Source organism: Strix aluco, chromosome 1 (assembly GCF_031877795.1).
Source record: "Strix aluco isolate bStrAlu1 chromosome 1, bStrAlu1.hap1, whole genome shotgun sequence".
Lineage (NCBI taxonomy): Eukaryota > Metazoa > Chordata > Aves > Strigiformes > Strigidae > Strix > Strix aluco.
This window is the reverse complement of record NC_133931.1, coordinates 58,350,678-58,365,357: the sequence shown is the minus strand read 5'-3', so window position 1 is coordinate 58,365,357 and position 14,680 is coordinate 58,350,678. Positions and strand designations below refer to the sequence as shown.

Genomic DNA, 14,680 nt, shown 5'->3' with positions numbered 1-14,680 from the left:
AATTTACACTGTTTTCACATTGTTAAGAGTTAAAAACAATGCTTATGCCTGCCACTGAACCATGTAAAAAGTCTGGGGCTGATTGTCAGATCATCGATCTGGTCCCAGCTTCACCAGATGGAGACATGATCTTAACAGGTCAGCTGCTGTACTGCAATCCCTCCCCCTGCTCCCCAAAGGCTCCCCAAAAAATTCACACTGCCTAAGAGTAGGCAGTTTGATCCCTTACCTACATCAAGGAATCCTCTAACCAAAGACAGAAATCAGGTAGAATCAACTCTTATCACATAGATTTTATTTCTGTATTTACAATGCTTAAAATAAAATATATCAGTATCTAGCTATTCCTAATAAATGCAAAAATAGAAAACTTCCCTTTTCAACAAAAGTGCATAAACATAAATAAGAACATGATAACTTTAAAATATACAATGTTATTTCTCAGTGTTTTTACTGCGAAAACATATTTTTAAAACAAGCACCATAATTCATCTTACAGAATACTTTCCATCAAGCAGCATCACAGGGCAAGTGGGACACACAAGTAGGACATTAGTATGGAAATGTAGTAGCAAATCTCTGAATGTTTTAAATGCCATAAGCTGTTATAAATTATTATAAACAGTTATGAAACGGTTCTATTTTTCTGCAATAGCTTTACCACATAGTCGAATATTAACTGAGCCATATTTGGTCGTCAGCACAACGAAGAGACCTTCAAATTTTCCTTCTGCCTTTGGCTTGAACTGGACTGGCACATTGATGTAATGATGGGATCTGTAAAAAGGCAATTATGTGCATATTCATTGTTAATAAACAAGTAAATCCTACCAGATAGAGAAATTTTTGTTTCGTTTTGATTTTCACTAAAATAGTATACTGGATGTGCACTGGATCATCAAGTTTATTTTTATAGATTCGATCATGTCTTATTCTTCTGAGGGACTTTGATTGTAAAGGTCATTCTTTCCTACTTATTTATACAAACTACTACAATACTTCACTGCTGCTAGTTTACCTAGACAAGTTTGGTCTGCCTCTTCACAACATGGACAGTGCACAAACTATATTTAGAGCAAAGTTACTACATACCTTCTCTTCAGAAGTCACGTGACAAGTAGACTAAAATTTCCAATTCTATTTGAAATTCCACCAGTTTGAAGCTAGTAAAATAATTTCAACCACTTCTAAATGCCTCTGCATTAAGAAGTATTTTACTGAATCATTGCAAGTCAATATACCCATCTTCAAACAGTGTTTTAAAGATTTTATATTACACCTTTTTAAGTTATATACTTCCTCTTCTATTCAGATTGCGTAAAAAAATACCAAATGCAATGGGTGAATGTCTTAATTGTCAAAAGCCTACAGTGAATATTTTAAAAATATAAGCTATACAGGCAACAAAGTGGAAATGCTGAGTGGCAGCGTACTAGATTCCAGGGCATCCAACAGAAATATCCAGCACTAACAGACAGGTAACAGTAACGGGCACATACTGGAATAAGGAAAAATGAACAGCATCACTTAGTAATACTGACAAAGACAGAAAAGATGGCTTTGTTTTCTTTTATTGTAACTTCAGTCTTCTCCCCTTGACAGTATTTAGTATTATCCAGTGTCCTCTGGAATGGATATTTATAAGTAAGCTTACATATAGGTAGGCTTATTTTCCCTACTACTTCTTATTTTGTTCCTATCTTTTCATATTCCTTTCCTCTACACCAGTTCAACCTATCCTACTCAAGACTGTGCTCTTACCCTTCTCCTACATTTGGAAATCATAATATTGGCCCTACATATAAGCCTGATCCCAACCTCATGTCATCTTTAGTGCTAAAACAGTCACACTAGCAAATATTTGGGTTTTGTTTTCGTTTGTTCTTTTTAAACAGATCCTGGTCAATCAAGAAACTTAAGAGTACACACTTTCAGAATAAAGACTGGTATGCTACTATATGTTTTCAGTTGGGTTAATACAAAACCAAAGTACTAATTATGTTGTATTAAACAACAATCAACAATACAGCAAAAGAGTACAGCCAGATCAGGGTTCCATGTCTCACAGTAGATTGCCAAGTGTTGTGTAACAAATCTGGCATGCTCTGTCTCTTTATCCATCTATAATATATGGGATGAAGATATTTACTTGGCTTTATTTAAAAAAAAAAACATTTTATAAATGAAGAACATCAGTATGACTATTTAATCTGTAACCGATGCATTATATTAGATGACACAGATTTTAGTAAGAATAGAGTTTGAAGCTGCATACAACCAGGCCATCAGAGAATTTACAAAAATAAAAGTAAATTCAGTAGAAAGTCAGGAGGAATGCACAAGTCTATAAAATCATCTCAAAAATAATATATGTATGGTTCCTTACATATCCTAACACTTACTCGAAAAGAACAGTATAACCAATCTCAAAATTATACTATCAAAAACTCAGCACTAAGTTCCGTATCACTCTTTTAAAGAGATGGCCAGATCTGGCTGTCAAACACTAATTTCCAGAACACATACTATATGACTCCAGTGATACTGAGGCAGAGCACAGTTTCTTTTCATATGACAGCTACATTCAATTCCATTTGACCTCTGAACTCAGGTGTCCATTTGGTTGGTGCTATACACGTGATCATTCTTCTCTAAAAGCAGAATTAGTCAGACATTACTTAAGAGTTTGTTTTGTAGCAGTCAGTTATTTCTCACAATTGGGATAAGGCTCAACACACTTGAATTCTCATGCTTCCTAATCCAAAGAGAAAGATGCTATTTTAATTTTCTTCAACTAACAAAATGCAAAAGTTCATATTCCAGCTACAACAGCCCTTTGGGCTACTACATAGCATAACGTTCTTAGAAATGCAGCAACCTGAGAGATTTTTCTCAAGTACAGTAGCCATGAACTAGTCAAGAATAATAGTGTCAGGACAACCAGAATTCCCCTGCAATTAACTGGTTCTTTCTTAAAGAAAATATTTACTTTACTTCATACTTCTTACTATGCCTGCAACTCAATTACTCTATGAATACTGTATGGCCTTTACAGGTTGTTGCATCAGTTTCAAGTGGTATTTCTAAGTCAGGTATGTCTGAAGCCTACTTCATAGACTAACTAATACTGTAGTCCCCTAAACACAATAGCAGCAATAGGTAAGTTTAAAAAGAACAATATGGGTAAGCTGCATCTACGCCACAGTAACCAGATCTGTCATTAAGAAATAGTAACTCCTGACACCCAGAATGGTGGCTACTGGAAACAAAAATAATGTCAAGCAAAAAACAGTTTTACTTTCTAGTAATATCTGAACTATATACTAGCCTGTAATCAACTTGTTTCAGATGGCTTCTGAAGGCAATACAATAGAAATGCCTTAGTTTTCAAACCTTTTATTTCAATAGGCATAACCTGGTAGTCCTTCCAGAAACAGAACCTAGCCAAAGATTTTTAAAAAGTCAAGTGTTTTTTAAAGTTTCATCCATACGTTTATAACACTTAAGAGTCATCTTGTTAAAGGTACTCTCTTTGCAGGAAAAAAAAAAAAATTCTACTCTGTCAACAAACAGAACTCCTCTTCTGAATGCCAATTCCAGACAGAATTCCTTCCCACCCATTCTTTTCAGGACTTGTAATACTAGCTAAATGACATCTCTCTGGTTAAAAAACAAAATATACACTTTAAGATGTATGGCGAAGATTATTAAAATCCCCTTTTTCTTCCCCCTACAGTTTTGGTTGTAAGATACTATATTTGGATAAAGCCCATTACTATTTTCAACTGAGCAAACTGTGGTAAAGGAACCAGTAGTGGTATATATTGGTACTTCTGATGACATAACCAATTGAACAAGAACTGGCAAGCCACTGTACCAGCTCCTGAAGGTCAGACTCTTGATTATTAAACACAAATACAAACTTGCAATTCCATTATCCAGATTTAAAACTCGATTACACAGCATAACTTTCAAATTTGGCCCTCAAAATGAAGAGCAGGCAAGAGACCACATTTACTACATGACACTTTTTTGGTTCAAAAGCACAGGTAGGTGGTGCTATTTTTAAACTCTTAATATCCCAAGTTCCTGCAAACAGTTTTCTTATCCAATTACTTCTGAACATTACTTTGTAGGATGTCCAGTTAACCTAGTTCAGAAGCAAACAGTTAGCACTGGCTTTCTTGAAATCCTCCTTGATGCTGTTCTCAAATAAAAGCCAGTTAAAGATGTCCTTTTAACACTTTTTTAAAAGCATCTATCCAAGCCAAGTAACTCTTCTGTGCTTTATGCTCTTAAATGGGAGAGCTTCTTCAGAGAGCTATGTTGACTTCAGGTAAATGATTTTTTAAAAAGCTCGGAAAGGCCAATATTTACAACTGAAGAAAAAACAGCTGAAGTTACTAGAAAAAAAGGTTGTGGAACAGGTTGTTATTAGAAGGTGCAGTATATTCCAATGATAACCTTTAGAAACAGTAGACTGAATTTTAAACTGTTATGTCTACTTTGGATAAAAGCAACCGGAGTTTATCATCTCTCACAGAAAATAATATCAAATAGCTTTTATAGCATTCCTCAAAAATATTTTTGAAATATCTTCTAAGTATCTTCCAGTGAAATTACTGATGTTTTTTCCAGGGACACTCAAGTCACGCTGTCCTCTGTCTGCAGATGTACAGCCTCAGACAGATCTAGGCTCTCATCTTTATTTGGATAGATTTTATCTTGGTCACTGCCTCCATAAAAAACTTCTGTGCAGTCTGATGTTACATATTTAATAAAAAGATGCCAGTTAAATAGAAACACTGGAACACACGGCCAAGTGGAGTTATAACACTTTGCACTGAAAAGCAGCTTTAAGAATACCTTGAATGCCTGTGGCTAACACCACCACAGCCCTGTCTTTATAATAAATGCTTAAGTATCATTGGCAGACACAAAACTAGATTAGGAGCAAAATTTATGATTTTGGTCACACTTTCTGGTCTGTATACCCTTAGCTTCCCCATCTTTAAAACAGGGACCTGTTTAAACACTGAGAACATATGCTGTGTGACTTCTAATGAAATGGTTGCATTTCTGTCTTACTGACAATCCCACTGTTACAGATGAGCACGTGAGATGCAACACTTCTTGAAGAGATGACTAATAGGACTGTCAAATACTTGTTGTAATGAACTCCAAAGATGACTGGGTTTATTTTGAGGGACTGTTACCACCAACTTGAAAATCCCTTTTATGCAGGTAATATGCTGAAATACTTGGTATGAACAGGCAATTCCACTGGCTGCTCAAACCTTGTATTTGCAGAGAATCTTTGATGCAGCTCTGCAGGTTTGTCAAATTAGAAGCATGATGAAGGCAATTTGCTTGGTCTGTTGTGCAGAAATTATAAATGGAAGGAATGACTTGATTGTGCACAGCATGCCAAATGGTTAAATGAAGCATTAGGCTTAGCATTAAAAGCAGCAGCACTGTTAGAAACAATTTGCAGGGAAGAAATTGGCAGATGCAGAAATAACTGTGTGGGCTCATTCTGCTTCTAACCAAGATTACAGAGTACAGTTTAGCAAAGAAGAAAAAAAAAAAGCACACCAAAAACCTTTAACTAGACAGTCAGAATGTTGGATATTTATATCTACGTTTTAGCACTGTATGTATAGAGAAGATATTTATCTTACTGAATTACTTCTTTAATTTTTTTGTTAGGAGAGAATATTAGCATATGCATTACTCACCTTAGAGAGTATTTCGAGTGCTTGACATAGAAAGGCTCTCTGGGACTTAGAAATTTCAGCTGCAATTTAATACAAAATGCTTAAAAGTGCACTATATCTAAGCCTATCATATTCAATTTATGACGTGCTTAAGATAAAACAGGTCATTTACAAATACAGCTTTACACAGACCATGCCCACATTTGTGCATAGTAAGAAAAAAAAAAGAAAATCACATCTCAAGATTTTAATGAAGTTTAAAAATAAAATAATCAGGGTAATAACAAATCTATGTGAGTTATAATCTATTATTTTTTCAGTTACAGGTATATTACAAATACAGTCAGTGATTCAGTCAGACAACAGAAAATAAAAAAATTACTGGAGAGCAAAATTCTTCAAATATAACACTGACTTTTAAAACTAACAAACTAAGATTTGTACTATTGCAATCTTCTGTCAAGAGTAAAAAAAAACAGTGCAGTTGAACTGTTGGAAGGTCTTAGGACCTTAAAATAAAGCCTGTCAAACTTACCAACTGTGTTGTAAAGGAATTATTCCGCAAGTTGACCTTCAACGTGCATGATTCCCCAACTCTAGTCGGAGGAAAAGTGTACAGGTGTTCTGGTGCATAGACCCCTCGAATTACCTCATTTTGTCTAATTTGAAAAAGGAATTTCAGATATTAATATTTCCTACTTAGGTGGTCTAGACATATTGACTGCATATTTCAAGGTAACAGGTGTATTTTCTGAGACTAAATCAGGAAAAACTCAAAGATACTAAAAGCATCAACTCTCTCACCTTAAGTTTTATAGGCAGTACATTTTAGCCAGAAACTGTGAAAGCATCAATGTGGCATAAATATTGGTACATTTACTTATACACACGTTCACAATCTGAATTCTTTCCCCACATGCTTTACTAGAGAACTAGAATCTTCTCAGAGATGCCATGTTTAACCAAAACATTGTACTCCCTTGCTATATTCACAACATCTCATAGTAAAAAAACTGGAAATTAAAACTAAAGAACAGCAAGGTTAACACATGCAGTACAGTGGTCTTCTCAGAAGTGACTTTACAGTTCTATGGAGTCTCCAAAAGGAGAGTATACAAAAAGTATACACAAGATTCTACTGCTGACACCAGCTCATGTACAACAGCAAAACATGGTTAGGCAACTTAAAAACCCAACTGAAAAGAAAAAGCATGGGAGGTTGAAAAATACAAAGCCATTAAGAGGTCTGGTAAGTCTTTTTTTGCAGCTGTTTACCCTTCAATTCTTAGAATCATAGGATAATTCAGGTCAGAGGAGACTCGGGAGGTCTCTAGTTGCAACCTCTTGCTCCCATCAGGGTCAGCTGCAAGGTCAGACCAGGCTGCTCAGCGCTTTGTCCAGTCATATCCCAAGAACATTCAAGGACAGAGACTGCTCAGCCCCTCTGTGCAGCCTGTTCCACCACATAGCTGTCCTAATGGTAAAAAAGGTTTTGGTTCCTCCCCCCGCCCCCCACCTTTTACCCAGTTGCAGACTCATTTCAGGTTTTGTCTATACTTACCCTGATTTAATTGTACGTGCTTCAGAGTAAACCTTCATTTCTGGTATAACTGGAAGCTCAGTTTTTGTGAGGGCACTTGCAGAAGCTTTCACAATTGAAGCTTCATTTTCCATTTTAGCACCCTATTGGCAAAAATAAAGAAGCCTTTAAACTTTGCATTCAAAAGCATTTAAGTATTCAAGTATTTAAGTCATTTCCCTTACCCAATCCAAGACTTTTTATTTAAAGTATCATCTTTCAAGAACAGTAAAGTCTGGATCATTGAGACAGAAGTAATGCTTTAGGAGGAATACTTTTAACAGGCTTCTGTGTCTTACAAATATTTTGTTACAAGCCAGTTCACAACCACCTAGCAGCACAGGTGGAAACTTGGGAAAGCTGCTAGCAACAAAGATTTTACTAAAAGCCAAAACAAAAAACAATTCCTCTGCAGATATTCTGCCCATATGCCTCAAGAACAGCAAAGTCGGCTAAAAAACTGCTCAGAAAGAAGGAAGGTGTAAGTCATCATTATAATTTGAATTCTCTCAACAGCGAAAAGCTTTATAATAATTTTGTATTGTGAACATACCCCTCTCAAAGAAAGGTCTCTCCAGAGAAATGGAATCTGATAATGCATTATATGGTAATTGTTACATTCAGAAATCAGGCCAAAGTATTTGCTATAGTCAAAACCTCCATTCAGTGTACTCTAACAGAAGAACACCAGATAACCCTAAGGAAGTACTTTGTCAAGTAGCCAATTTCAAATTCTGCATTGTTTAACAAATCTAGTCAGGTACTGTTTGGAGCCTCTTGGATCACAACACCTTAAACAAAGTCAGAGAACCAAAAGAACCTCCTACACTTATGGTCATACAATGTTATCTCAGTTTTTGAAACGGTGCTGACGTTTAAGACAGGCAGTTGATTCCCTTACACAGAAAAGATGAAAAAAATAGATTCATCTTCAATAGAGCTGCTATGACAAACTTGTCTTTTAGACATTCACTTCTTCTATTGAAAGAGCTGCTAATCAGTCTGTCAGAAACAGCAGCAGCCAAAAAAAAAAATCTTCATTTAAAATAATATTTTTCAGTTGCAAATAACCCATGAACTGCAGTAGAACCCAATACATAAAGACAAGAAAGGATCTGTACATGTGTCTTGTTTCAAGAGCTTTTAATTTTCCATGTAGTAAAAAATTATGGGTGTCATGCCTCAATGTTATCATTCAAATTCTAATTTATCAATATGGCAAGTTAACTGCATGAGGACAAGGCACATTATGGAAAAATATCAGAAGTTCCCCCAGTCTTTAGAAGGGCATCTTGAAGTACTGTGTGCTTTATCATAGCCCCTACTGACTGTTCCTGTTTCAAACTGAGTGCAGTTGTTCCAAAGCAACCTCAGGAGCACAGAGATTTGTTTAGCTTCAAAATTGGAATTATTTTGCTCACAGAGCTTAAAAAGATTTTTCCTTCTCTCATTCCTAGGATACCCAAAGATAAAGCTTTGTACTGCTCATAATAATAATCAAATCAGAACTCTTGGTTAGCAAAATGCTTTGTGTTAAGTATTAAGAAATACAGCTGTGTTGCAAAATGAAACATTAAAAAGGTATATAGTTATGCAGCTAAAGTGCATAAACCATGTAAATTAAAAAGTGGCATGCACTTAACATTTGTCCTATCTTCAAACAACAGCAGGGATTCTTCACGCAATCCTCAACTTTCTATATGGTAAAGGAGCAATCAGAACTTATGTGCTGCCTCAGCCTTAAGGCAGGTTCTTGCTAGTTCCTTGTCTCACCCAGAAGGGACCAGTAATTAGCCCGAAATGCCAGCCCGAGACGTTTGTGCACAATGATGATATTCATTCTTAGCTCAATGATCTCAGAATAATACCTCATGGCAGCCTAACAAATGTTTCTCTGAAAAAGAAAAAACTAAGTTTGAATGGCCAGTGTTGAAAGGTTGGGGCTGCAAAGCACATGTAGAATCCCTCCCTTCTTTATCTATGGGATCAGTTTTGGAGACATGATCTTCTGAGCTCCTGAATATGGTTTCCAGTGGCAGGGACTGCAAATGCATGCAGAGCATAACCAAAGTCACAGTTTTTCAGGTTTTTCAGGAAAAAACTAAAATGACACCACTGATTTTCCTAACTTCACTTTGTTCTTTCAGTTCTTTCCTGAGCTCTTTCAAATTTTTCATTTCTTTTGAAACAGTGCTATAAATAAATACCACTCAGTCACTCTGAATGACAGTCAGTCAGTCTTCCCACTGCATTCCATCAAAAGTCACATTAACCAGAGCTGTAGACCTCTGCCTCAGCAAACCTAGCAGGATCGAAGTCCTTTTCAAACTGTAGTAACACAGTCTAAATTCTTGATCCCTAGGACATAACAGACTATAATTGACTTGTCTTCTCAACTAAAAGTGGAGCTGATGAAAAAGCTAGAACAATCTAAGTAAAGGTTCTGTGTTGACCCCCCTTCCAAACAGATGTATAGTTCCTTACCTAGTTGATAAACAAAGTATTGCCCTTTCAACTCTTTTTCAAAGTAATCATGACACATTTCAAATATTTTCTACAAAATTTTTCCCATATGCACAAATAGATGCTGGAATGATCTAATTGTTAACAGCTTTGGAAAAAAAAAAAAAAAACACAAACAAATCTGACACGGTAGTTCAAAAACAATAATATCAAGTTGTGCTGCTTAAGGATTTACACAACTCTGACAATTAGTCACATTTTAAGAAAAGAATTCTTCAAAACTCTAGATTTCTGATAAAGAATTCATCTTCTCTCAATTTCAACTAGCTTTCAACAGACAAATGACACAGACATTTTCCTCATTTTAAGGAAAATTATGTTCAAAGAATTAGATGAAAGCTGAGTGGAACCCCCTCCTAAACCAAACATTATGCAGGTCTCATTCTTCATACCCAAATCAGAAGTTATTTAACATACTTTTTTAACCTGTCCCCTTTTCAACACAATTAACTACTGGGAAGAACAAGGACCCTACAAAATAAAAGGTAAGGTACCCCACGAAGAAGGATAAGTAAGGTTCCTACTAGTGAAACAGGCTTGGTACTCTAAAGAAAGATCCCAAATCCTTACCTGGGCTTCTTAGAAAAATCAAGTCAAAAATCTCTGGAGAGGACTGCAAAGCATATATAGCAATCATGCAATACTGAACGTACAAAGCTCTTCACATTCAGCTCATTTATCACTTATCATTAGAATTAACTCTATTAGTAACCGTAATAGATTCTCCATCCTATGTAGACTCCTCTTGTATAGATGGTGAGGTAGGGATTAAAAGAAAGGTAAGGAGCGAGAGCAAAGAAAACCAGTTCTAACTCCCAAACCTCTTCTTCCAAGCCTCACCATAAAATTAGAACTAAGGAACAATAGGGGAGCAACAGAGAGCTCAAATTCAATCATTCCCATGTACAAAACCCCCAAAATCACCCCCATCTACATTGTTACTACGATAAAATACTCAAATAGATTCTATCAGAGAAACATCCATATCTCCAATATGTATATTTGAAAATTCCAATAATGCATTAAGTTATATATTATAGCAAAGGTCAGTTACTTTGGTTTTTATTTACAAAAATAAAACCAATCCACTTAGTGTCTGATACCAACAAATCTGCATCTACAGAAAAAATTCCCGAGGAAGGCAGGTTTGTCTCTACTTTCTTTGAGCAAAATAAAATTTTACGTCTTAAATGACAAAAGATAATGCATTATCAGATAAGCAAGATGAAAAAGGTATTTCTGTAACATAAAAAAACAGTACAGTGTAGATCAACAAAAATATCAGCAGGATTTCTTTTCAGAATATGCCAGTGCATATCAGAAAGAGTAGTGTATAGTAAAATTAAGATGTTATCAAGAATTTGTGCTCAGGACAGCATTTACAGCATTTATATACTCACTGTTCCAGAAAGCTGAAATTTTAATTTGTGTTTCCAACTAGGTTTTTCAACTGGATGACACTCAAGGTCCCAGAACTGGGAGTAATCCCCTTTATCTCTAGGTAAAAAGACTACAGCAACCTAACAAAACAAGAGAAAAAATTTGCAGAAGCTTATTAATATAATTACACAACTTCACAATTCGACCTACACAAAGTTACAGTTAAGCCAGCACAAAATTTCCACACTACAGAACATACATTCCACACACAGGTGATGTTGCAGGAAACAATACAGTTTATCCTCCTATGCCCACAAGAGAAAAAGTTTTGAAGAAATACATTGTGCAAGCAATCTCAAACAAAATTTGAGTTTGGCTAATCTGTTTTAAGCAAAGTCAGCAAGTGCTTGCACAATTATTTCTATTAGTAAAATGGAGGAGAAGGGGACCAGGAGAAGAAATACGTGAAGCTGAAAGACAGTAATACCTTCCTTCACCTGTCAGCTAAGATGTGACTAACTGTGCTCCTCCAGCTCCAAGTCTGTAAGCACATTGTGCTACAATTACTAGAAGGCCTGAAATTTAAACCAACTTGCAGGCTATTCATTTGATCATCCTTAAAGGTCACCTATGTAACAAAGGCTCGTCTCCATCTAGCGCTGTGCCAGGTTAATTCAAGAGTAAACTTGCATCGTTTTCAGATTTGAGGTTGGGGGAAGAAAGAGAAGTGGAACAGCAGATTAGATCACTACAACTATATCTAATTAGCCAAATTTTATCATACCCACTGCAAAAAACAGCAAATCATGATAGCACTGTACCTTATCAGCTCCAGTCAACAGCCTGACATAGCAACAATGTAAATGTTATTCAAATAGGCCTGAACTAGGATGGCTAAGGCAAAGACAACTGTTTAAATTCAAATAATGGTTTTCAATATTAAGAAATAACTATGAAACTAAGCTTTTTATGTCTTGTAAATAGATTACAAATTGCATCATCATAGAAATAATGTATTTAAGGAATGCCACAATAATCCATGAAGATGAACAGACAGAACTGAAGTAACATTGAGGGAGAAGGTGAGGGACAAAAACCCCATAGAAACCCACTCAGTATGTCCTTGGATTTGCTTTATAACTGTGATTATGAAACCCTCTACTGGCCAGGAGATAAAACTGTAAGTCAAATGAAACCAGCTTTAGGAAGAAACTGTTCTTGAACAAGTATGACAAGACTGCTTCTAAGGGAGGGAAACCAGTTCCCACACCAGTTTCTTAAGAACCCAGTATTATTTGTGATTTTCTTGTGGATTTTTATAAAATAATTAATAACAATTTTCTGTTCTAAAATAATTTATCTTTTAAAAGCCCCCCCCCAAAACAAAACAAAACACAAAAATACCACCATGTCAAAATCAAACCACATACTGCATGATTTCTTAGAATCAACTCAGCTGACATTATAACAGCTGTGCTAAGTAGACACCAACTACCTGATACACTCCAGAAACCAATTTTGGAAAGACAACATTTTATCATTATAAGAAAATATGACCAACTTCAAAAATTCAACTGTTACTTCAGAGAATTTCTCATGCAAGAGCCTATTTTACAACTGAAATATACTAATATTCTTGAAATATTTATGAATGTCAGTTTACCTTCTCTTCTCTGTGAGCTTCAAGAGTACCAGAAACACGGGAACATCTGAAAACGGAGTAAGTAACCCTATACACAGAGGCAGTTCCATCCACGTCCTGCAAAGAAAGTTATGAGTCAGATTCAGAAAGCAAAGGGGGTGGCTGTGGATGTTGTCTACCTTGACTCTAGTAAGGCTTTTGACACCGTTTCCCACAGCATTCTCCTGGCGAAACTGGCTGCTTGTGGCTTGGATGATCACACTTTGCTGGGTAAGAAACTGGCTGGATGGCCGGGCCCAAAGAGTTGTGGTGAACGGAGTTAAATCCGGTTGGAGGCCGGTCACGAGTGGTGTCCCCCAGGGCTCGGTTTTGGGGCCACTCCTGTTTAACATCTTTATTGATGATCTAGACGAGGGGATCGAGTGCACCCTCAGTAAGTTTGCAGATGACACCAAGTTGGGTGGGAGCGTCGATCAGCTCGAGGGTAGGAAGGCTCTGCAGAGAGATCTGGACAGGCTGGAGCAATGGGCTAAGGCCAGCTGTAGGAGTTTCAATAAGGCCAAATACCAGATGCTGCACTTGGGCCACAACAACCCCCAGCAGCGCTACAGGCTTGGGCAGGAGTGGCTGGAGAGCTGCCAGTCAGAGAGGGACCTGGGGGTGTTGATTGACAGCCGGCTGAACATGAGCCAGCAGTGTGCCCAGGTGGCCAAGAAGTCCAATGATATCCTGGCTTGTATCAGAAATAGCGTGGCCAGCAGGGACAGGGAAGTAATCTTACCCCTGTACTCGGCACTGGTGAGGCTGCACCTCGATTCCTGTGTTCAGTTTTGGGCCCCTCACTACAAAAAGGACATTGAATTTCTCAAGCGTGTCCAGAGAAGGGCAACGAAGCTGGTGAAGGGTCTGGAGCACATGTCGTACGAGGAGCGGCTGAGGGAACTGGGGTTGTTTAGTCTGGAGAAGAGGGGGCTGAGGGGAGACCTCATCACCCTCTACAGCTACCTGAAAGGAGGTTGCAGAGAGCTGGGGGTGAGTCTCTTTAACCAAGTAATAAGCAATAGGACAAGAGGGAATGGCCTCAAGGGATGCACCAGGGAAGGTTTAGACTGGTCATTAGGAAGCATTTCTTTACAGAATGGGTTGTTAGGTGTTGGAATGGGCTGCCCAGGGCAGTGGTGGAGTCCCCACCCCTGGAGGTGTTTAAGAGTCGGTTAAACATAGCACTTAGGGATATGGTGTAGTTGAGAACAGTCAGTGTTAAGTTAATTCAAGGTCTTTTCCAACCTAGATGATTCTGTGACTACTGACTTCCAGTTTAGAAGTGGTGCATGGGCTGCAATATGGCACACTCAGTCTTCTAGGCTACAGCTAAGAGTGCTACATAACCATTTTTCATCATTTCACTACAACAGACCATAATAATTCTAGCATAAAAATCAAAGTGACCAGCACAGCATTTCAGACTATCAAAAAAATAGGGAAGCATTTACAAATATCAGTGATACAGCTACAGTAATTGCACAAGCGACAGCAGTGTAATTCAAATATCCTTAAATTTGTATTTAGCCTTAAATCCTAACTTAAATTACCTACAGAGATACCATGTACAGCGTAACTCCAGCAGCACAAGTCTCAAAACAAGGCAAGTCTAGCATTCTGGAGTCAAAAGGGACACAAACCTTTCATGTATGCTTGACTACTTAATGCAATCCAGATGAGGATACTGGACAAGCACAAGCAAACTCTAAGCTAGTAAGTGAACCAGAAATTGTCCCACAGAGCACTGACTGATTCAGAGTCAGGAAACACATTAGAGATGAAAAAAAGGAGTAGAAC

At 37.2% G+C, this 14,680-nt stretch overlaps 1 protein-coding gene across 1 annotated transcript in view; it reads right to left on the bottom strand.

Annotated features, from left to right (window-relative positions):
• Window positions 1-278: 278 nt before the first annotated feature.
• The window catches only part of CEP192 (centrosomal protein 192), a 92,720-nt gene continuing 78,318 nt past the window's right edge, over window positions 279-14,680 (bottom strand). The window contains exons 50-55 of the mRNA XM_074827860.1: window positions 12,863-12,958; window positions 11,220-11,339; window positions 7,279-7,400; window positions 6,253-6,376; window positions 5,739-5,797; window positions 279-777 (exon numbers count right to left, since the gene is read on the bottom strand). Of these exons, the coding sequence (XP_074683961.1) occupies window positions 639-777; window positions 5,739-5,797; window positions 6,253-6,376; window positions 7,279-7,400; window positions 11,220-11,339; window positions 12,863-12,958 (660 nt within the window). The 3' untranslated portion in view covers window positions 279-638. The remainder of the gene's footprint in view (window positions 778-5,738; window positions 5,798-6,252; window positions 6,377-7,278; window positions 7,401-11,219; window positions 11,340-12,862; window positions 12,959-14,680) is intronic.